This window comes from Delphinus delphis, chromosome 14, assembly GCF_949987515.2.
Source record: "Delphinus delphis chromosome 14, mDelDel1.2, whole genome shotgun sequence".
Taxonomy (NCBI): domain Eukaryota; kingdom Metazoa; phylum Chordata; class Mammalia; order Artiodactyla; family Delphinidae; genus Delphinus; species Delphinus delphis.
The window spans coordinates 14,245,456-14,268,757 of record NC_082696.1 but is presented as its reverse complement, the minus strand read 5'-3'; the positions used below and the strand labels follow the sequence as shown (position 1 = coordinate 14,268,757).

Sequence of the window (23,302 nt, the reverse complement as noted above, 5' to 3'; positions counted from 1 at the left end):
CTTCATTTAGAAATTTTGTACTTTTCATTCTGAAAGTGGTTGGATAAAGGGTAGGAAAGTCATCTTGAAGCAGCTGGAAAAATTGAAAGCAAAGAGTTATCTTTGGCTGTAATGGACTAATCACTGTAATGAAAGCAAAGAGTTATCTTTGGCTGTAATGGACTAATCATTGTAATGGTTCTATTCTTTTGTTTGTTTATCACAAAAAAAGTAAATTTATACCTTTAAGAAGGCCTTGGGATAGAAAACTAACTACTCAGTGACAAGGAGCAGATGCTCTGGTCTTCTCGAATAGACTGTCTGGTGTGCCAGGGGGTTCCGGGCTCTGCGTTGGTGGCTCCCGGCTACCCCAGGTGAGGCTCAGCGGTGGAGGACATCCTGTCTGTGCTAATGTGCCCCTGAGATGAGATGAGCTGTTCCTTCTTGCCTCGGGGCAAAAACAGAGTATTTTGTTGCATTAACTCTTAGAAATGTGAAAAGCGTGTCTTAGTGATTTTCTTTTTAGAGATGTGAAATTTTCTCCCTTGACCGTCATAATGCTGGAGCTCCTTTATCCAAATTAATTTTAGTTTTTAAGGCCATTCAATTTTTTTTAAATCCCTTCATTTTTACCTCTTCAAGAAGGTAGCTCTTTGAAATATTACTAGTACTATCACCACTACTACTCCTACTACTACTCCTACTACTACTACCACCACTCTACTACTCCTAGTAGATTAGTCCTTTTAGCTCTTTTGCCCTTGAGTAGTTTGCCTGTATGTGTTGAAACATGTCGGAGTCAAGAAACCATTGGAATAGACAAGGTGAGAGGTAAAATTGGATAGAACTAGGGACAAATAGAGGAACACAGGACGCGCAGCCTGGCAGCTGACGGGGGCCCTGCCTCACCACGTGGAAAGGCTGCTTTGCCGAAGGAGAGGCAGCAGCTGATTTGGAAGTAGAACCATTCCAAATGGCAACTATTCATAGCAGATTGGATTTTGAGGGAGAGAAAGGGGATGACTCTGGCATGTTGTCAGGATGGTTGGAAGAACACTGAGGCTAATGCTTGCAATTTGTTTTAATGATGCCTTTGTACCACCGAGCAACTGGGAGTTGAATGTGAGATGAGCTCTGGCCTACCATCCCACCTCTTGATCCATTCCTCTCTGTTTTTCGTATTGCATCTGTGAATTAGTATCTTACTTTCAATTGCTTCACTTTTTTCCTAAGGAGTTTAGCTTTGTATTTTCAGTAGGAACGAGACCACAGTCATACCTCGTATGGTACCATCCTGCTTGGGACTCCCCTTTTGCTTAAAGCCATAACTGCATTAGGGATTGCTGTGATTATCATTCATGGTATGAAATCATTTAACTACTTAATAGTGTATTTGAAATAAAGGGACTAGAAATTAAAGAATGAATCATTTATCAAGAAATAACAGGTCACGTTGATTTATTTCTGCACGACTTTAGTAGAAACTTTTTCCTTCAAAATCGGCTTTGTTTCAGTTACCAATTAAGTGGGGTGAACTGTTATTAAAAAGGCCTATGTGTCATTACAGTAGCATTCTTCGAAGAAAATCTTTACAGGAGCAGTTATCGTGGGGCTGTCTGCTTGGTACCTGCCAACATGGCAGTAGATCAAGAAGGGTCAGAAAAACGAGGCTTTTAGTATGGAATTAGAGGCAAACAATTTTAAAATTAAACTTGTTGGATATGTAAATTATTGGAATAGACTTTATTTTATGGTTGGTTGAGTCTAAAGAGTCCATTTTAAATCTTGCTGTGTCCTGATAGCGACACCAAAGAATGTAATCTCTGTGAGAGCAGTCCCAGACTGTGGACTCTGCTTCCAAACTGAACAAGCATTTTGCAGTAAATTAGAAAAAAAAATCACAATAACCTTTATAATTGTTGCTTCAAAATGAGAATTTGGAATGGCACCAAATTATTAATCAGTAGAAAGAATAGATTTCAAAAAGGTAATTATACCAAATTTAACACTTCTTGAAATATTATATATTCTGTTAAATAAAGTGTAGTCCTTCTTCCCTGTTCTCAGTGAAGATAATTCAGGTAGCTTGAATCAGGAATCGGAGTACAGATTGGCTTAATAGTTTGGGGCTTACTGACTATAGATGACTTTCGTCCTTTATCTTCTTGGGCAGGAGAGGCAGCCACGTTCATTTTAAGGCCCAGAAGTGAATTATTAGTTGAGTTTAGCCCTTTTCAGAGGCATGTTATGACTCTCCTACATTCTTGGACAGTTAGACTGCAATTCTCTGTTGTTTAAAAAGGTGTTTGAATGTATTTTATTAAGAGGTTCGAATAAATAGCTATTTTTCTTACATTTTTGCTTTCTTTTTCAAGCCTAAGAATAGTTTCCAGCTCTGACGGTTAGCCTTATGCCGACTGAAGTGAATTTTTGGATCGGATGAAGTGTTTCGGATGATTTGCACTTGACTGCATAAGTGTAGCCTAGCAAGTTATATAATGTGAAGAGAATTACTTAAGGGTAAAAAAGGATTGTTTAACTATTAAGCAATGATAGGTTATTCCAGATTGGTTTGAAGGTCTTGTCATTTAGGTGCTGTCCCTTAAAAGCTGAGCTCTTCTGGTCTGGAGATTGAGTTTCTAATAGTAATGATGGTTAAGACTTCCCTGGTGGCACAGTGGTTAAGAATCCACCTGCCATTGCAGGGGACGTGGGTTTGATTTCTGGTTGGAAGATCCCACATGCCGTGGAGCACCTAAACCCGTGCACCACAACTACTGAGCCCATGCGCCGCAACTACTGAAGCTTGCGTGCTCTAGGGCCCAGGTGCCGCAACTACTGAAGCCTGCGTGCCTAGAGCCTGTGCTCTGCAGCAGGAGAAGCCACTGAAATGAGAAGCCTGTGCACCACAATGAAGAAATAAACCTTTAAAAAATCATAATAATGATGGTTAATGTTTAATAAGTACCTGCCCTGCTCCAGGCTTTACGTTAGGGTTTCATATGCATCATCTCATTTAATCCTCCACAAAATTCTAGGAAGTCAGCACTAAAATTACTCTTATTTACAGATGAGGAAACTGAGGTGTATAAGAAACAAAACCAGTATTGAACCCAGCTAGTTGGACTGCAGAACCCATTGTGTTGTGTTAACCACTGTGTTCTTTGGCATCCCCCAAGGGAAGGAATGCTTCTAAAAGGGACACTGGAAGTGAGGACTGCCACCTGACCATAGCTGGCTCCTTGTCCCACTAAGACGACAGGCAAGAAACGGTGGGTACAGAGTTGACTGGGGTTAGTCCTGTTTGCCAGGGGAAAATGGGGTTGTTACTATCCACCGAGCAGAATCCGGGCCACCCCCCTGTGCCTACTTATACCCTATTGGCATAGGATAAAAGTGAATGATGACTCCACCCTCTATATGGGGAGGGGACCAAGACCCTTCGCAGATAAAGGTTTGGGTCAGCAGAAATCAAGGGGTGCCAGGCCCAGCTGGGGCAGGAGGAGAGTCACATACTCGACATGGCTTCAAGACAGGAGCATCTGCCTGTGTTTTGGGCATCTGCTACTCATTCTCTGCTGGACTATCTGAGGACCAAAAAATGCAGCTCACACTTAACCTTTTCCCCATTCTTTATAAAAGAAGTGTGGTGTTTTCTTTTGCTCAGTGAAGTTCTGGTGGTTAAGTTTATTGCTTGGCCCATGGGTTGCTGAGCAGAGAGAAGTAACCACTGGATGGGAATGGCAGGAGAACCAGGAAAGAAATGAAGATTGTTAACGCTGGGCTGGTGTTGGTTTGAAATTTTTAAAATATTTTTTCTTTTTTGATTATTAAAAAACAATGAATTCACAAATACACATGGTTACATGTTAAACAGTACAAAATAGTATATGATGAAAAGTTAAGGTCTTCCTCTGCTCCCATTCAAAAGTCCATACTTCCTTTCTTGATAGGTAAACACTATATTAACAGTTTCTTCCAAAAATTACATAAATATACATACACATATGCATACACACTTATACACACATGTGCATATTTTGGTAACATAAGTGGTATCATACTCTACACATTATTTTGTGCCTAGTGTTTCTCACTGAATAATGTATAGTGGAGATTTTTCCATACTAGTACATACAAGTCTCATTTTATTTTGATGGCTGTATATTAGTCCATAGTAATACCTTCTGTTGGCACAGAGTTTTATGGTTGACCGAGTGTTTGCGTATATTATCTTTCTGGGCCTCATGGTAGCCACTAGGGAAGGTATCAAAAGGCCCAGAGGGGTTGCCTTGTTCATCCAGGATGGCATGGGACTCAAATAGAAGTTCAGTGCTCCTGGCACTGTGGCATTCCCTAAAAATGCCTGTATTCCTTCCACTTAGTGCCACGACCACCAGTGGAGGTCAACTCTTGGCAGGAGCCAAAAAAAAATCATCAATCTGGAACCCCAAGAGGCCAGGTGAAAAGGAAATGTGTACTTTAGGAAAGTGAGAAAAGAGAATAATCATAGTTTAGAACTAGAATGGGCCCTAGTGATCAACAGATTCATCCCTTTCCCTGTACAGATGAGGATCTGCGTCCAAGACATCAAAGGCTTGTTCAGACCATACAGCGATGCCATTTTATTTCCTGAGCTAGTTCTGGAGAGGGGAGGGAAAGGAGACTCTAGATTTTCCCAGGCTCTCTCGTTCTCCTCAGCTACAATGGGGTGTGGACTGCATATAGACCTTTGAGAAATGAGAAAACTTTCCAAGCACAGTGAAGTGGCTTGTCTGAGAGAATGCTCCCTCCGGGGCAGTATGACCACGTAGACTTGAGCTGTCTGGACGCCCAGACAGTGTGGATTTTAATACCACTTCTGCTTCCCACTCATTCACTTACTGAGCGTCTGATATTCGCACAGCTCTTTGCCAGGCTGCAGGGCTCCTGCAGCTTATGGTGAAGTAACATCTCCCACCCTGAGGACCATAAAATGTAAGAGATTATTTGTGCTCTTTTGGATTTAAATTTACCATGCAAATAGGTACAATTAAGTACAAAACAATTCTCCTGAGGCGTAGGTTTTGTTTTGTTTTATCCAACAACCATCCTGTAAAGGTTCACTGGCAACACAGTGAATGAAAACCAGTATCCATTTATTTCTACTTGTTAGGAGAAATTGGTGTTCAAGCTGAGAAAGAAGACTAGTAGTTCTTTCTAAGTTTGACAGATTGTCTTTTGGTTTATTTCCACTTATTTGAAGTGGACTTCAGTTTAAGAAAATGTCTGAACTCATCTGTTAAAACATGCTAGAAGAGACCTCTGACCGTGGGATCAGAAGCTCCTGCCTCTTCTTTTATCTTTACCAGGATGTTTGAGAGGAGCTTCACCTGGGGCGTTAATTTTGGAGGCCTCCTGAAGGTGGATGAAACCCCTTATTTAGCAGTTTGATGGTCAAACGCCTACAAGGGAACATTCAGCTGTGGCAGCTTGAAGGACATTCATATTCCACACCACATCGGATCTTAGTAAATAGTCTTTCCATTTTCTCTTTAAAGCACCACAATGACCCAGAGATGGCAGGGTGGGGCGATGCACTTATCGGTGGTTCTAGGCATCCAGGACTTGAAGCACAGCTCTGCTCAGGCTCTGAGTGTTACCCTCTTGCTCTGATCGCTTGTCCAGTTTCCTCTTATTTGCTCTTCAGCTTGGGACAAGAACAGTTTGAAATTGTTTCTACTGTTTTTGGCCACCACTGTTTGGACTTTAAATGAACACAGGAGGGAAGAAAGCTTGAAGAAAAGCTCTGGAAACAATTGAACAGAGCAAAGGAGAGGGGTCTTGAGGTGAGCAGAACACGGACTGGCATGGAACTCATTGCTCCGATTGTCACGCTGGTCCCCTCTTTGTCTGATACTTATCAGTTGTTCCGGGGGAGCAATTTCAGGAAGTCCTTTTCTGGGCTGTGGAACAGCCCTTGCTTATGGGTTGAGCCCTAAGAGGCGTTATGGGAAGCGGTTCATGGTCTCTGGGGTTTGACAATGAGCTGGTGGTTACTGATTTCATTATGTTTTCCTTTATTGCAGCTGTTGGTTTGATCCTGTGCCATGGCCTTAAAACAATTGTGGTTTTGCACATGGTAAGCGAGGCCAGACAAGGAGAGGGATCATGTTGTTGCCCTGGCCAAAATTTTTAGCAGACGGGGGTCTGACGAGGGCAAGTAGATAGAAGATTTCCCCTTTACTTCATTTAGAAAAATAAACTTTCCAGGACGAGTATCTTTCCTAGAATTCCTTTAAAGTGTTTTTTTCTTTAAAAATAGACTGAGTTATAAATAATACTTTTACTAAAAAATACTTTCATTAAAAAATAAAATAAAATGTCATTTGTCGGTGGTTGCTGTCACTGATACGATATATTAGAACTGATTAGCTGTACAAATATAATTTGGGGATGCATTATGAAGGTATACTGTTTTTATTTGCATGCCATTAACGTACAGATGTGGTTGTGAAATCGTTCAGATCGTGGCACACTGAATGTCCTCACTGGATTTTTAGGAATGTGTTCGCTGAGACAGCCAAATTCTGTTTCATTTTGTTTGGCTTGTCGCATTGGCCGTAAATCAGAGAATATTCGCTTCAATATCTGAGTCAAACTTCGGTTCTAAACATAATACTGCAGTTGTTCTTTCACAGAATGTAAATTTTTTATTCACTTCCTCAATACCTTATTTCTACTTTCTCCTTTTCTTTATTTTACGCTGGAGCGTGCTGAAAGGTTTTCCGGAAAGATTTTTGTCTAATAAGTGTTGTAACCTATGGATGAATGTATTTCATGTGATTAAGCTCTCATAACTTTAACTGTGGAAGTATTAGAAATCACAGGTTTTATTTAATTTCCTTGCTGCTTCTGAAATGCCCTCCCAAAGATATAATACAGTGATTACATTAGGGAATTCTATTTTTATTACAGTGTCAATTGTAACATATGTAGGCATTCTGGTTCAATAGTTCTCGAGTTCTTTCCATTTCACCAACCCTATTGTGTTGTTACTGGGGGAACCAGGACTTGTGAATGACACAGACCTGGATTTCAGTCGTGGCTCCTCCAGCTACCAGCCAAGTGGCCTTCAGTAAGTTACTCAGTCTTTTGAAGTCTCAGCTTCTGCTTCTATAACATGGGAATTGCGGTACCCTACCTCCTCAGTTATGATGTTAAGATGAGATAAAGGGCTGCAGTCACTTAGCACAGTGCCTGGTCCATGGGGAGAACATTCTAACACCATACACAAAAATAAACTCAAAATGGATTTAAGACCTAAATGTAAGACCAGATACTGTAAAACTCTTAGAGGAAAATATAGACAGAACACTCTTTGACATAAAACACAGCAATATCTTTTTTTTTTTTTAGCAATATCTTTTCGGATCTACCTCCTAGAGTAATGAAAGTAAAACCAAAAATAAACAAATGGGACCTAATGAAACTTAAAAGCTTTGTACAGCAAAGGAAACCATAAACAAAACAAAAAGACAACCCAGGGAATGGGAGAAAATATTTGCAAATGATGCGATTGACAAGGGATTAATCTCCAAAATATGCAAACAGCTCATGCAGCTCAATATCAAAAAAAGAAACAACCAAATCAAAAAATGGGCAGAAGGTCTAAATAGACATTTCTCCAAAGAAGGCATACAGGTGGCCAAAAAATACATGAAAGGATGCTTAACATTGCTAATTATTAGAGAAATGCAAATCAGAACTACAGTGAGGTATCACCTCACACCTGTCAGAACGGCCATCACCAAAAAGTCTACAAACAATAAACACTGGAGAGTATATGGAGAAAAAGGAACCCTCCTACACTGTTGGTGGGAATATAAATAAGTTGGTAGAGCCACTATGGAGAATAGTATGGAGGTTCCTTAAAAAACTAAAATTAGAGCTACCATATGATCCTGCAATACCACTCCTGGGCATATATATCTGGAGAAGATGATAATTCAAAAAGATGCATGCCTTCCAATGTTAGTTACAGCACTATTTATATAGCCAAGACATGGAAACAACCTAAATGTCCATCCACAGATGAATGGATAAAGAATATGTGGTGCATATATATAATGGAATATTACTCGGCCATAAAAAAGAATGAAATAATGCCATTTGCAGCGACATGGATGGCCCTAGAGATTATCATACTAAGTGAAGTAAGTCAGACAGAGAAAGACAATATCATATGATATCACTTATATGTGGAATTTTTAAAAAATGGTACAAATGAACTTATTTACAAAAGAGAAACAGACTCACAGACTTAGAAAACAAACTTATGGTTACCAAAGGGGAAAGAAGAGGGGGGAGAGATAAATTAGGAGGTTGGGATTAACATATACTCACTACTATATATAAAACAGATAATCAACAAGGAACTACTGTATAGCACAGGGAACTCTACTTAGTATTCTGTAATAAACTATATGGGAAAAGAATCTGAAAAAGAATAGATATCTGTATATGTATAACTGAATCACTTTGCTGTACACCAGAAACTAACACAGTATTGTTAATCAACTATACTCCAATATAAAATAAAAGTTAAAAAAAAGAATTTCATTCCTTTTTAAGGTTGAATAAAACTCCATTCTATGTATAGTAATCCCCCCTTACCTGCAGTTTTGCTTTCCTTGGTTTCAGTTACTTGTGGTCAACTGTGGTCTGAAAATATTAAATGGAAGTTTCCAGAAATAAACAATTCCTAAGTTTTAAATTGTATACAATTCTGAGTAACGAGATGAAATCTTTTGTCATCCAGCTTTGTCCTGCTCGGTGATGTGAATCATCCCTTTACCCACTGTATCCCGCTGTTAGTCACTCAGTAGTCATCTGGTGGATCAGATCGACTGTTGAGGTATCGTGGTGCTTGTGTTCAAGTAACTCTTATTGTACCTACTAATGGCACCAAAGTGCGAGAGTAGAGATGCTAACAATTCAGATATTCTCTTACTGTGCCTAATTTATAAATTAAACTTTATCACAGGTATGCATGTGTAGGAAAAGACATGGTATATATATATCTGTACTGTCTGTGGTTCAGGCATCCACTGGGGTTCTTGGAACAAACCCCCTGCAGATGGCGGAGGGACTACTGTATATGCCACATTTTGTTTATCCATTTGTCTATCAATGGACATTTGGGTGGTTTCCATCTGTCAGCTATAGTGAATAATACTGCTGTGAATATGGGTGTACAAATATCTGTTTGAGTCTGCTTTCAATTCTTTGGGGCATATACCCAGAAGTAGAATTTCTGAATCATATGATCTCCAACTTCATTTTGACTTGCCTCCCAAGCTTCAGTATTGCATTTACAATAACTTGCTGGGTAGCTGGTTCTTGGTGTGCTCCTGAAACCTCAAATGCAACATGTTTAAAGTTGTTCTGTACCTCTTTTTCCCACTGGCCTCCCAAATCAGATCCTCCTTGTGGTTAATGATTAGAACAGTCTTCGAGACACCTGGCGCAAACCACCAGAATCTTTGATTTCTTCCTCCTCTTCTGCAGCCCTAAGAATTTGGCAAAGCTATTTCAAACTTCTTCACATCTTCTCTCTGCCTCATCATCTACTTTACTACTCAGAGATGATTAGTGCATATTTCGGTATGAGTTTTTCCTTGACATAACTTTGAATACTTTAGGATTCTTCATTTTTTAAATGAAAATTATACACTCCCATTTTCATTAAAAAACCCTTTTGAACTCTCATTTCTACAACAGATTCCCTGCCAGTCTTCTTTTTCCTTTTGCCAGCAGGGCCCCACGGCATTGCCGTTTGGACTGGTTCTTCAGTGCTAACCAACAACTGCCATCACACTTCTTTCCTTTGGTCACAGTCGATGAATGTATGGGCACTGCTAAGATCAAGCAGCCCTCATGAGTCAGGGTTGGAGTAGCTGGAGATAATGCAGGAAGTCAATATTTTCCTTGGAGGGTAAGGGAGGACTAGACTTCTGTTCCTTTGTACAATCATGTCCAGGAGAGTTGGACCATTCATTTCATCCCTGTCATGTAAGTCAAATGTTATTGCCAAAAGAATTCAATATTGGTTTGGGCTTGCACAGTATTTTTCTTTCAGATAGTTAACTAGAAGACAGTAACATTGGTCTTATTAATTCCTCACTTTTTACTTTCTCATGCATGAGCTTTCTAAGAAGCGGAACACTCAGTGGTCAACCAGTTGCAGAGAATCTTCCCATTGTTGCCTCTGCAAAGTAGATACAGTTCCTGAGTGAAGGTCTTGTCCTTTGGGGAAGTTGAGCCTTCCATATATGAATAAGAGTTCAATCTCTGGAGTAAGGGAGCCCTTGCTTCAAATCCCATCTCTGCCACTTGCTTGCCGTGTGGTTTTGAGCAGGCTTTATAACTTTTATCACAGGTTTACATCTGTAAAATGGAGATAAATATAATCCCTGCCTCATAGAGTTGCTGGGGAATTAAATGAAATAATCCGTGTATGACGCAGCGCCTGGCACATCACGGTCAGTACCCAGATGAGTCAGTTTTCTTAGAAGCAAGAATGTTTGGTCATACGATCTCATGCACAAGTGTGAAATGAACAAGCTGAGGAGGGGCTGTAGCTGGAAGCCCCCACTCAGGTTGGGATGGTTGCTTGTCTATATTGCAGTGCTTTGAAAATTCATGAGCAAACCCCTATTTTCCCAATGCTAAGGCTCAAAACTATGTTTTGACATGTTTTCTGTACCTTAACACCTCAAGAAAAGAATAATTTTTCACTGATAAAACAAAAAGTTAGAGGTTTCCTCCTGGCCAAATATGTATACGATCCTGTGATTCCATATCAAATTTGAAACTGTATTGAACACTCTATAAATGCATATTGATTCTTAGAAGGAGAAAGAAATACTGATTTTGACATCTTATCTGGCACCTTGAACAATTTGTGTACTTGGATACTTCAAATTCTAATTTCAATGAGCCTTTAAGGAAAAGGTAACCAAGCTTTATAGATGCTAACTAAATTTATGGATTAATCAGGTGTAAAAGAATGGGACGTTGAAAATGAAATACTATTTTGTTGAAACCATACAATGAGACTTTCAGATAAGATGAGCTAAAATTGACCCTCTTTTTTTTTTTTTTTTTTGGATTTGTGGTTGCTTAAACACTGGAGAGTTAATTTATCTTTAATTTGAGAATTCATTTTCATTTCCATGCCTTAAAATATGAACAGTTAGCTAACTACTCATATTTTCATAAAAAATGCTAAGTGCTTATTCCTTACTATGCTTGGCTTTTTGCCTGACCTCATCAGTCTTCTTGATTTTAATTCATTTTTCCCCCAGAGAACTGTGTATATTTTTACTGAGCTCATTCATAAAAAATCATAAAATAAGAGTTGATGTCATATAATTTGAAGTTTTTCTGGTTATGACTTAAATCTGTGTGTGTGCTTCCTTCAAACTTTGAAATGTGTCAGTGACAGAAATAGTTGGAAAGCACAGTTCAAGTACAACTTCTGAATCCACAAGTCAGAAAGTAGTAAAAAAGGAAGAAAATAAAAAACTACACTACGTACCTATCACAGAACTGTTATTGAAGCAAGTTGATGTTCAGATTTGTGTAATATTATTGAAGCAAATATTTTAAATATCTTTATTAAGACGAGCAGTACACATTGTATTTTAGCTTCAGTTACGGAAGGGTCCATGTAGTTTATATGTAGGAAACCCTTCAATTAAGATGTGCCTCCTTCCCTACTAATACTTTGATGCTGTTAATAATTCATTTATAAGACTTTAAATTTTTTATGGGAAGTAATAAAAGGGACCCATTATTTTCACAGCTAAATCTGTTTCTTGGTGATGGCAGTGAGAGGGGGGAGATGAGAGGAAGAAATTGTTAAATCACCTTGTAGAACTGAACTTCAGAAAAGTCATAAAGTAGAAGTTCCAAAAAAGTTAAAACACTCCTAAAAGAAATCACTATTAGTAAAAGGAACCGTATTATCATGCATACATAACCAAAATGTTAGAGGGAAAAAAAATACAATTCACGAAAACATTTCTATAAAGAACAAGCTTTGAAATAATGAGAACGTGTTGATTTTTATTTGGGGGCAGTCATAAAATACACTCATCTTAGAACGCCAGCAAGGCATCAGAATAGAAATAGTGGTGGAGATAATTCATGGGTAATCCAAGCTCTTACTTCTCACTTCCTGACCTGTCACATCTGTGAAGACCTGCTCCTTTATGCTAATGTCTGGCCCCATCCAGTGTTGAAGAGCAGACTTGCCTCTCCCTCTGCTGCTTTTGTCCCGTAGGACCAAGTCTTGATTTTGTGAACCTGAGTTTTGGGGTCCTGGGATGTAGTGACCATTGCTTTGTTGGGGGTCACCATCTTCCTTTATACAACTCCAGTCTGCCCCCTCAGGAGACCTGTGCTCCACAGAGGGGGTTCGGGGGGCGAGGGAGGGGCAACACAGAGCTTAGGGATTCCATTTTGTTCCGATAACAAATATTTGTTGAGCTCCACTGTGTGCCATGATAATGTGCTGGGCACAGGACACCTGGTGACAAATGAGACAGAGATAGTCCATTCCTTGTCAAACCCAAAGTGACCTGGGGGTTGAAACAGCGATTAAAGAGCAATGTAGTAGGTGTTATGACAGGACAAAAGACAGGCATCACTGGAGCGGCAGAAAGGATTTCCCAGAGGAATTGCTATCTCAACTGATAACACCTGAAATATGAGTAGGAGTCAGTTGGTCCGAGAGTAGGAGAAGTGCGTTCCCACAAGAAAGAAGGGCCTGTGCAAAGCCCCCGGGGTGATAAGGAGCACAGAGTGAACAGAAAGACACAGCTAGGGCTTGGATGTGACTTAGAGGGTGGTGAGAGAAGGCTGGGAGAGGAGGTAAGGAGCACAGAGTGAACAGAAAGACACAGCTAGAGCTTGGATGTGACTTAGAGGGTGGTGAGAGAAGGCTGGGAGAGGAGGTAAGGGCTGGTCAGGGACAGCTTGCTGAGCTGTCTTGAGGCGTTTAGATTTTATCCTGAGAGCTTTGAGGAACGTCAGACTATTAAAGTGGGTTAGTGACATGATGGTGTGTGATTTTATAAAAATCCCTCTGGCAGGGGTGGGATAGGGTGGGAGGGAGGGAGACACAAGAGGGAAGAGATATAAGGACGTATGTATATGTATAACTGGTTCACTTTGTTATAAAGCAGAAACTAACACACCATTGTAAAGCAATTATACTCCAATAAAGATGAAAAAAATGAACATTTTACAGCAGAGACATAAAAAAAAAAAATCCCTCTGGCAACGTGGTGGGGCATGATTGGCAGGGGAAGGCTGCAGGCCGTGGCTGTCGTGATAACCTGGGTGGGAAATTCTTGGGACTATGGTAGTGACGGCAGGCCCAGGACAAAGCTGATGTGGCTTTGAAAAAGAACTTTAAAATAATTGATTTGGTAGATGTTTATACTATGTGTGTGTGGGGTGTGAGTGAGGGAGAGGATAGAGGCTAGAACAACATGCAGGTTTCAGGCGTCATGGTGTGTTGGTGAATAGGAACAGGTAGGTGAGGAGAGAAGATGGTCAGTTATGTTTGGGACACATACATCTCAAAGAGTCTGTGAGATAGTCGAGTCTAAATGAACTGGGGGCAGGTGTGGGGAGCTTGGTAAAGAGATTTGGTCTGAGGTGACTGCCAGAAAGCACTGAGGGAAAAGGGTGACAAAAGTAAAGATACACACTATTAAATTCCTCTCAGGTTACTGCTTGTTTTATGTTATTGTTTTCAGCTTTACTGAGGTATAAGTGACAAATAAAATCGTAAGATATTTAAAGTGTACATTGTGATGATATATGTATACATTGTGACAGGATTTCTCCCCTTTGAATTAGTTAACACATCCATCACCTCATATATTTACTTTTTTCTCTGTTTTTTTGTTTTTTTTTTTTTCCTTTGGGTGAGAACATTTAAGTTTTACTCTCTGAGCAAATTTCAATTAAACAATACAGCACTACCAACTATTGTCACCATGTTATACGTTAGCTCCTCAGACCTTATTCATCTTACAGCTAAACGTTTGTTCCCTTTTATCAGCTTCTCCCCATTTCCCTCACCCCAGCCTCTGGCAATCACTTTTCTATTCTGGTTCTATGAGTTTGACTTTTTTTTTTCAGATTCCACATATAAGTGATACAATGCAGTATTTATCTTTCTCTGTCTGCCTTATTTCATTTAACTGATGCCCTCCAGGCTCGTCCACCTTGTTGAAAATGACAGGATTTCTTTATTTTTTAAGGATGAACAATATTCCATTATATATATTCTGCATTTTCTTTATCTGTTTATCTGTCAACAGACACGTAGGTTGTTGTTTCCATCGTTGGTTAGTGTGAACAGCGCTGCTATGAACATGGAGGTACAGATCTCTTCAAGATAACAATTTCATTTCCTTTGCATACATATCCACAAGTGGCACGTCAGGATTGTATGGTGGTTCTATTTTTAATTTCTTGCGGACCCTCCATAGTGTTTTCCACAGCGGCCGCGCCAGTTTACGTTCCCACCAACAGTGCACGAGGGTTCCCTTTTCTCCACATCCTCCCCTGCTTGTTTTAATTTGGTCTGTTGTTATATTTCTTTTGAATCTCTGAATATGGGCCATTGCTTTTTTTTTTTTTTTTCTTTTTTTTTTGCGGTACGCGGGCTTCTCACTGTTGTGGCCTCTCCCGTTGCGGAGCACAGGCTCCGCACGCGCAGGCTCAGCGGCCATGGCTCACGGGTGCAGCCGCTCCGCGGCATGTGGGATCTTCCCGGACTGGGGCACGAACCCGTGTCCCCTGCATCGGCAGGCGGACTCTCAACCACTGCGCCACCAGGGAAGCCCTTATTTATTTATTTATTTTATTTTTGGTAACTAACAAATATAGACTTTCTGTGTGATGGTAATAATGCAAAAATAGCTGAAAGAGGGAAAATAAGAAGAAAGGGGGAAATGAAAAGTCAAGGAAAAGAATCCCAGAGAGGCCTGGGGAAGAGCTCTGTGTGAGGCCCCTGGAGCCGGGGGTGAGTCTGGTAATTCCTGCTTACAGGCAATTCCTAGTAATTCCTCTCCCGACCCTTCACGTTTCCTGCTTACGGTTCGCTTGCCTCATCCCTTCTCCCACCCCCGCTTCCTATTATTCAAACCCTACATTAGCTCAAAGGCTTTAATTTTTGGTGGGCAAAAAAAAAAAAAAAATAGTGATTATTTCTCCAAACCTTCACTTGCAGCTCACATCTTGGATTTGGCCTCTTGCACTTCATTTTGTGCAAGAGGAACTTTGGGGCTGATGTGGTCACAGGTACACAGAGTTCCTCAGTCTCTTCAGTAAAGACACTGTATGTTTCATTAAGATTGTTGGTGCGAGTTTTTTTTTAAATGAACTCTAATTCAATAAGATTTTCTCTTCCATTATTTTTACAAGACCAAATAATAAAATTTAAAAAGAAATTTCTTCTTAAAGAAACTTAAATCAGTTGCTTTAAGAACACATCTTTACAAAATTATACTCATTAGGCAACAAAAAACTTTAGTGTTTTCCTTTCTTCTGATGCAAGTTGAAGACTTAGAAATAAATAGTTGTTAATGGTGTTTGGTTAAGAAGAATTTGTTTTAATTGTTTATATGAAACAAGTACTTGTTAACTTTTTCTTGTTGCCAATCTGTCAATTCTAAATGTTCACGTACATTAGGCAGGAGAAAGCCCAGCTTTGTCACAAAAGGTTTGCGTTAGGAACTTGGTTCTTTTGTGCGTCTGTTTTCATTCTTGTTAAGGGATGAATTCGATTGTACAAATCCCGCATATTTTATGTGTTAAACATGTTAGTTCAGGAATTTCACTTGATTTTATAACGATACGTATCTACGATGGCTGACCAATCCAAACATAAGATTTAACCATTGACTTCGGACCCAATTCAGTTCTCCCATCTTCTGGCTTGCAGAACTTCTGGCTTTTGGGAAAGAAAGTGAATCAAAGTAATTTTTGGTTCAAATTATTATTAACTGTTTTCTTCTGATATAAACTTGTATTTTAAGATTTAAAATAAGTCAACATGTACTACATAAACATCATAGAAGACCAAACACTAAGAGTTTCTTTGAGGTGTCAGAAGAATACACCTTTTGCCTAGAGTTTATATCTGCCCAGGTAAATTTTATTTCTGATTCTATTATTTCCTCAATTTGCCCCTGTTAATAGGGAAGATTCTAAAAGTAATAACTATGCCTGGGTATTCGAGGCAGTGTGTGGTCTCTTCCTGAAGTTACAAGGTTTTAACTGTTTGTTGATTCCTCTTATGCAATAGAAGAATGCAGATGTTAATTTAATCTGAGCCTGTTTATACAGTGACTTTTATAATGTATATCTAAAGATAGAGAATCGAGTTTTATGAGACCAACATTTCTTATCAAGTCCCCACTCCACCCTATTCTAATTGGGCTGACCCTTAAGTTGAATAAAGAACAAAGAGGTCTGTAGTTAAAACATTTCACTACACGTTGAGTCTTGCCCTTATTAAATGAGAAAATGGAGACTTAAACAGAGAATCTGAATTAGAAGGTCGCATATACACTCACTGTTTTTTGTGAATGGAAAGCATATTTTAAAATAGTACATATCATCTTTTTAGTCTAAATTCGGGATGTTTTCCCGAGAGGTGCAAGTATTTAGACTCATATAAATGGGCTGCTTTATAAAAACATGCCAATAATACTTTTTAATTTGTGAAGTTTAATATTCTGTACATTATCAACCAGACTTCTTTTCAGGGATAAAGAAATGGAGGTGACTTCTAAATCTTAGAGCAGAAACTGCATGTGGGCAATTGGATACCTGTCCCCAGAGCTCAGAGAAGAGGGTTGGGCTGGGAGTTTAAGTCTGTGCGTCATCTGTATTTAGTGGTGATGAAAGCCGTAGGCGTGAGATAGATGTTCTGGTGGGAGAATTCAGAGTCACAGAAGAGGAAAGGGCCTGGCATTGAGCCCTGTGCAGCTCTGGATTATTGTGGCATGTAGGGAGGCAAATCTGCAAACCCTGGGAAGCTCCAGCTTGAGGGGTAGAAGGAGCGCCGGGAGCATTTTGTGTTACAGAAGCCGAGGGAAAAGCATGTTTCAAGAGGAAGGAAGGAACTGTCAGATGCTTCTGATGGGTCAAGTGTGATGTGGGCTGAAAGTGTCTATTGAATTCAGCAACAGAAGTCATTGGCGGTTTCTGGGAAGCTGTTTTTGTGGAGCAACAAAGGTGGAAAGCAGATTGACGTGGGTTGAGCCAGGCAGGAGAAAAGGAGGAAAAAGACCTCCAGTGCAGACATCTGTTAGGTGTTGAGCTGAGAAGGAGGGACGGGATATAAGATAGAAGTTCGAGAGTGCTGTGGATCAAGGGAGACCTTTTTTGTGGGTCAGACTTGCATGACATGATACAAGCCAGTAAGGTGAAGTAAACCTATGTGAATTACAGCACATCATGAGAGAAACAGTCTTGGGAATTATTGGAGAACCAGAAGGGAAAGAGAGGGAGAAAAGGATAGAAAGCTTATGTAAATAAATAATGGATGAGAACGTTCCCAAAACAGGGGAGAGATTTGGACATCCAAGTTCATGAAGCTCATAGGTCCCCCCCAAATTTCACAATATTATATGCTAATTATATCTTAATAAACCTTGAAAAAAAAGCCAATTAGAAGGAAGCATTGGAGTGAGAGAGATTCAGTAAACAAGAGAGAAAAGAAAGAGGATTTAGAATAAAATAACAGCAACAACAACTAATATTCATTCAGTGTTTGCCCTACCCACGGCACTGTGCTAAGCCCGTGACATGTAGTCTCACATTTAGTTCTCAGAATAATGTTATGCAGCGGTGCCGGGAGGAAAGTGTGGCCTAAGGATGTTAACCAACTTGCTCAGTGTCTTCCAGCTAGTGAGTGGTGAACTGACTTACTACCTTAAGGATCGACCTTGGTCACCACCACAGCCCACCACCCCCCAACTGGAATTTAGGTGTTCTGTGCTGCGTTTGAAGACCTACTTAAAGATTCTTTAAATTATATTTTAAGAAAGGCCACTTTGAAACCCTCTGTCTGAAAGTTCTAACAGCTCTATTTGGACAACAATTTTGGTGGGTGGCCTGGGTCCAAAAAAAAAAAAGAGGCCTTATCTACTGAGAAAGCTTAACCTTGAGAATATATATATAAAACATCATGCCCCCAAATATAGGCTGTGTGAACTGAAGGGGATTTGCCCAAAGAACTCGCAAAGCAACTTGGGGAGGCAGAAATTAATTGTAGGAGAGTTTTTTTTTTTTAACATTGCAAGAAGGACACAAAAAAGGATGATGGGTTGAGGCAGCAACATAGAAAGGCCAAGGAAGAGATGTGAAAACATCCCACAGACAGCTTCCCTGTAGATTCCAACCGACTAAATTTCCTGAAATAATACTAATTCTGTCCTCTTGCTTTCGATAGGACATAATGACTACATGTGTCCAGCTACCAACCAGTGCACGATTGATAAAAACAGGAGGAAGAGCTGTCAGGCCTGCCGGCTACGCAAGTGCTACGAAGTGGGCATGATGAAAGGGGGTAGGTACCTTGGACCCAGGGCGCCCACCATGAGGTCCTTGTCCCCCACCCATTGCTGGCCATTTCCATTCTAGTCACCCCAGGAGTGGAGTGGTTTCTCTTCTAATTAATGTTTTTCCTATTCTCACTTTTCTTCACAACAAAACTATTTTTTATAACACATTTTATTAAAAAAGAAGGAATCTGAACACACCATTTTGTGTTTCATATTTTCAATGTAAATACTTATATTTAAAATCAAAAGTGTGTGGGAGGTGGTGGTGGAAGGAAAAGAAGACTGCTCAGCGAATTATTCTAGAAATATTTTTCAGTTACTGTTTATATTTCCTAATGCTAGAAAACGGTATCTGGGAAGAAACTTTCCTTACACTGAGACTTGTACATGTGAAAGCTAAAGAGCTAGTTTGTCATCTTTCAATCCCTTCACATCCCTTAGGGAATTTGAATTTCAATCAAAAGGCAGCTTTCTCCTTTAGAAGTTGAGTTAACTAGCAGCTCCCATAATCTCAGCGTCCAGTATGGAGCTGGGAACAATGCAGTGATTTCTGAGCGCTAGCGTCACGAGGTGGTCGGGATCTGTGTCCGTGTATTTGTGCTGTGGGTGTGTGTATGTGTGGTTTTCTGTCTCCTCATGTATCCAGCCTTCCAGTTTTCTTATACAGGAATCCAGCGTCTGGTTCTGGGAATATTAGGTGCTCCATAAATGTGGTTGCCTGATCTCCTTGTATTCTTTGGAATCTAGTTTTGAAGAACACTTCTAGTCTTGAAGAGCCTTCAAGATACGGGGAGAGAACAAGAGGAAATGTGTAATTGAAATAAAGGAATGGGTGCATCCAGTGTTTTAGGATGATAGAAAGGAGAGAGACAGACCTATGATGGTGCTGCCTGCTGATCAGAATGGGAAAAAATCTTTCTGGAGAGGAGGCTTGAGATTAGTTAAGGAGAACAAAGTGGCCATGAAAAAGAGTAGCGATTGTGTAAATAGAGGGAAGCTAACCTTTAACTCATTAACACTTGGACAAAGGGGGAGGCAGAGGAAAAACCAACAATCATGCCTGATTATTAGGGTGCTTATAGGCAAAGATTCCTTTGTTAATGGCCATAAATAAATCTACCTGGTTGAGATTTTGAATACAGCATTTGGAATAAATTATCTTGATGAACAGATGAAATGTTGCATTTACACATTGTGTGAGCTGTGACTACATGTCTTGAGTGTCTGAAAAAGCAGCTTTGATTCAAAGGGTAATTAATTCCAAGAATTTAACAGCCACATTCAGAAAATGACACTTTGAGTCATAAATGGATTAAATATTTAAGGAATTCATTTTTCTTTGTACTGTTGGAGAATTAGTCAGGCTTAATTAAACTCACAAAAAGCTTCTTAAGGTAACGTGATAAGTGACAGGAATAAAACAGCTACATGCAAAAAGTTTACTTCGAAAGAGTAGAGTCCAAGTTTAATATTCTTCTTTGGCAATTGTAGGTAGATTAAGCCCAGACTCTTAAATTCTCTCTAAAAGCTGAAATGATCAACTTGTAAATTGGTCCAAAACATTTTTTTTCTTTGAGGGTACCCATACATTGACCCCTCTTCATAGAAACAATTCTGTTTTTCTTAATTAACATCCAGATACAATCTGGATGCATAAATATAAATTATGCATACACATTTTTATCTAACAAAAAATTTAACATGCAAAGACATAATAAAAATCTTCCCACTGCTTTCAAATAGGACTTTAGATAATTACTGCACATAGTCAATCTATGTGTGCATGCATGTACTTGTATATTTATGAGTGCAAAATATATATCTATACTAGTTTGCTGCTGTGTTATTCTGCTCAGCCTGCCATAGCAAAGTCTACAGACTGGGTGACTTAAACAGCAGAAATTGATTTCTCACAGCTCTGGAGGCTGGAAGTCCAAGATCAAGGTGTCAGCAGGGTTGGTTTCACCCTAGACCTTTCTGCTTGGCTGGAAGGTGGCCCTCTTCTCGCTCTGCCCTCACGTGGCCTTTTCTCTGTGTGTGTGCATCTGTCGTGTTTTTTTCTCTTCTTTTAAGGACCCCAGTCATATTGGATTAGGACCCCACCCTTAGGCCCTCATTTAATCTTTATTACATCTTTAAAGACCCTATATCCAAATTTAGTACTATTCTGAGGTACTGGGATTAGGGCTTCAATGTGATATGTCGAGGAGACACAATTCAGTCCATAACAATTTCCCATAGAGATTCCTTAGCAGTTGTTAGTATCCGTTACGTAAAATGAAAACATGTGTCTTTCTGGCAGTTTATACGTGTGTATAAGTTTTACGACACGCTTTAAAACTGTAAAACTATAGGCTGTGAGAACATCTCATTTTAATTATATGTATAGTGTTTGCCATAATGCAATATAATTTATTTTTCTTCCACAGTATGGGATACCACACATAACTTCATGACACCTTGTATAACAACTCCCCAGATCCCACCCAATAAAGACCTAATTTACAGCTGGAAGTACAGTTATAGCCAACTATAAAATTTGAAATTACTTGTAAAGAACAGCTGTGACTAGATAAATCTTTACAACATTTTCCTACTGGTTTCATAAGAATCCAGTGTCTGAACCAGGCTAGAGACCAATTCGAATACTGAATCTCTCCATATGAAATAAAATGTTTCATTTCAGATAAAAGAGAGAGAACCACAAACTTACCTCCTACTTTTTTTTTTTTTTTATGGTACGCGGGCCTCTCACTGTTGTGGCCTCTCCCGTTGCGGAGCACAGGCTCCGGACGCGCAGGCTCAGCGGCCATGGCTCACGGGCCCAGCCGCTCTGCGGCATGTGGGATCTTCCCGGACCGGGGCACGAACCCGTGTCCCCTGCATCAGCAGGCAGACTCTCAACCACTGCGCCACCAGGGAAGCCCCCTCCTACTTTTATAGCAAGGTAGAATGCATTTATTAAAGTACCCTAAAGATCCAAAACAGTGCATGATTTGTCTACATGAAGAAATTTAATCTCTTATGATGCCTGCTGTACCCTGAAAATCCCAACCTCATTATTAGATTTGGTCCTGAGCCACGATGGTTCAGTAAGATGCAGGATTTAAGACATGCTTTAGGGGATGCACTTTCCCATCTTAGTGCTGCTGGTCTCTGTCTAGCTTGCATTTTCCTTTTCATCTGTCTCCCTCCCCTTCAACCTTAAGTGGCAGATTAAATATCTCTTCTTCAGGGAGGTCTTCCTTTTGCCCCACACTAGGTTAGCTTCCTGTGTTCTCCCTTTCATAGGAAACAACTCTTCCCTGAGCCCTCCTCACTATTATTGTTAGTTGTTCAACATCTGTCCATGAACTCCACGGTGGTGGAGACTGTCCTGCCTACTGATCTAGCACTAAGCAAGTCACAAAGTGAGTGTTCAAGATATTTTTTTCCCATGAAATAATGACTTAATTCATTTAAATAGTTATTTGTTCAGGGCTGCTTAAGGGTGAGCTATTATGAAGAGTACAAACATGGATAATCACCTAGTCCCTTCCATCAGAATCCTCATTGTACAAAGGGGACATTTGCACCTGAAGTGGCAAATAAAAATCTGGAAGAGAAGTTAAGACCTGGATGGAAGATGAAGATGAGAATGGAAGACCAGCGGCCAGTGGAAGTTCAGAGCTTTGGCCAGCCACTGCTGGGTTTAGTCCAACCCAGAGTGTTATTCAGACCATGTGACTTCCAAGGTGTATATTATTATCCAAGAACTTGGCATTCTAGCTTGGTTTGATGGAAAGGGGAAAACCTCAGAGATGGAATTCTTGGACCAAATACTGGCTTCCCCTCAGATTTGCTGAGCAATCCTGTTACAGTCATTTTTATGAGTTTCATTATCATCAGATGTAAAATAAAAATAAATAATTTATATTTAACAAGTTTCTTGTAAAGGTCACAATTCATAACATGTGAAGTACTTTATAAAGTACAACACAAGTGTTAGTGATTACAGGCAGACCTCAGAGATATCGCAGGTTTGGTTCCAGACCATTGCAATGAAGCAAATATAAAGTGAGTCACACAAATTCTTTTGGCTTCCCAGTGCATATAAAAGTTAATGTTTACGCTATACTGTAGTCTACTAAGTGTGTAATAGCATTATGTCTAAAAAAATGTACGTACCTAGTTAAGAAATACTTCATTGCTAAAAAATGCTAGCCATCATCCGAGCCCTCAGCAAGTCATAAAAGTAACATCAGAGACCACTGATCACAGATCACTGTAACAAATATAATATGAATGAAAAAGTTTGAAATATTGTGAGAATTACCAAAAAGGAACACAAAGACAGAAAATGAGCAAATGCTGTTGGAAAAATGGCATCAATAAACTTGCTTTATGCAGTGTTGCCACAAATTTTCAGTTTGTGAAGAACGCAATATCTTCAAAGTACAATAAGATGGGCTTCCCTGGTGGCGCAGTGGTTGAGAGTCCGGCTGCCGATGCAGGGCACACGGGTTCGTGCCCCGGTCCGGGAAGATCCCACATGCCGCGGAGAGGCTGGGCCCGTGAGCCATGGCCGCTGAGCCTGTGTGTCCGGAGCCTGTGCTCCGCAACGGAAGAGACCACAACAGTGAGAGGCCCGCGTACCACAAAAAAAATAAAATAAAATAAAAATTAAAAGTACAATAAGTTGAGGT

General features: G+C 39.9%; 1 protein-coding gene across 5 annotated transcripts in view; it reads left to right on the top strand.

The window, feature by feature from the left end:
• Nucleotides 1-23,302, top strand: part of ESR1 (estrogen receptor 1) — a 250,569-nt gene that overhangs the window by 49,420 nt on the left and 177,847 nt on the right. For all 5 annotated transcript variants that reach the window (XM_060029773.1, XM_060029771.1, XM_060029774.1 and 2 more), the window contains one exon: nucleotides 18,506-18,622. In XM_060029773.1, the coding sequence (XP_059885756.1) occupies nucleotides 18,506-18,622 (117 nt within the window). The remainder of the gene's footprint in view (nucleotides 1-18,505; nucleotides 18,623-23,302) is intronic.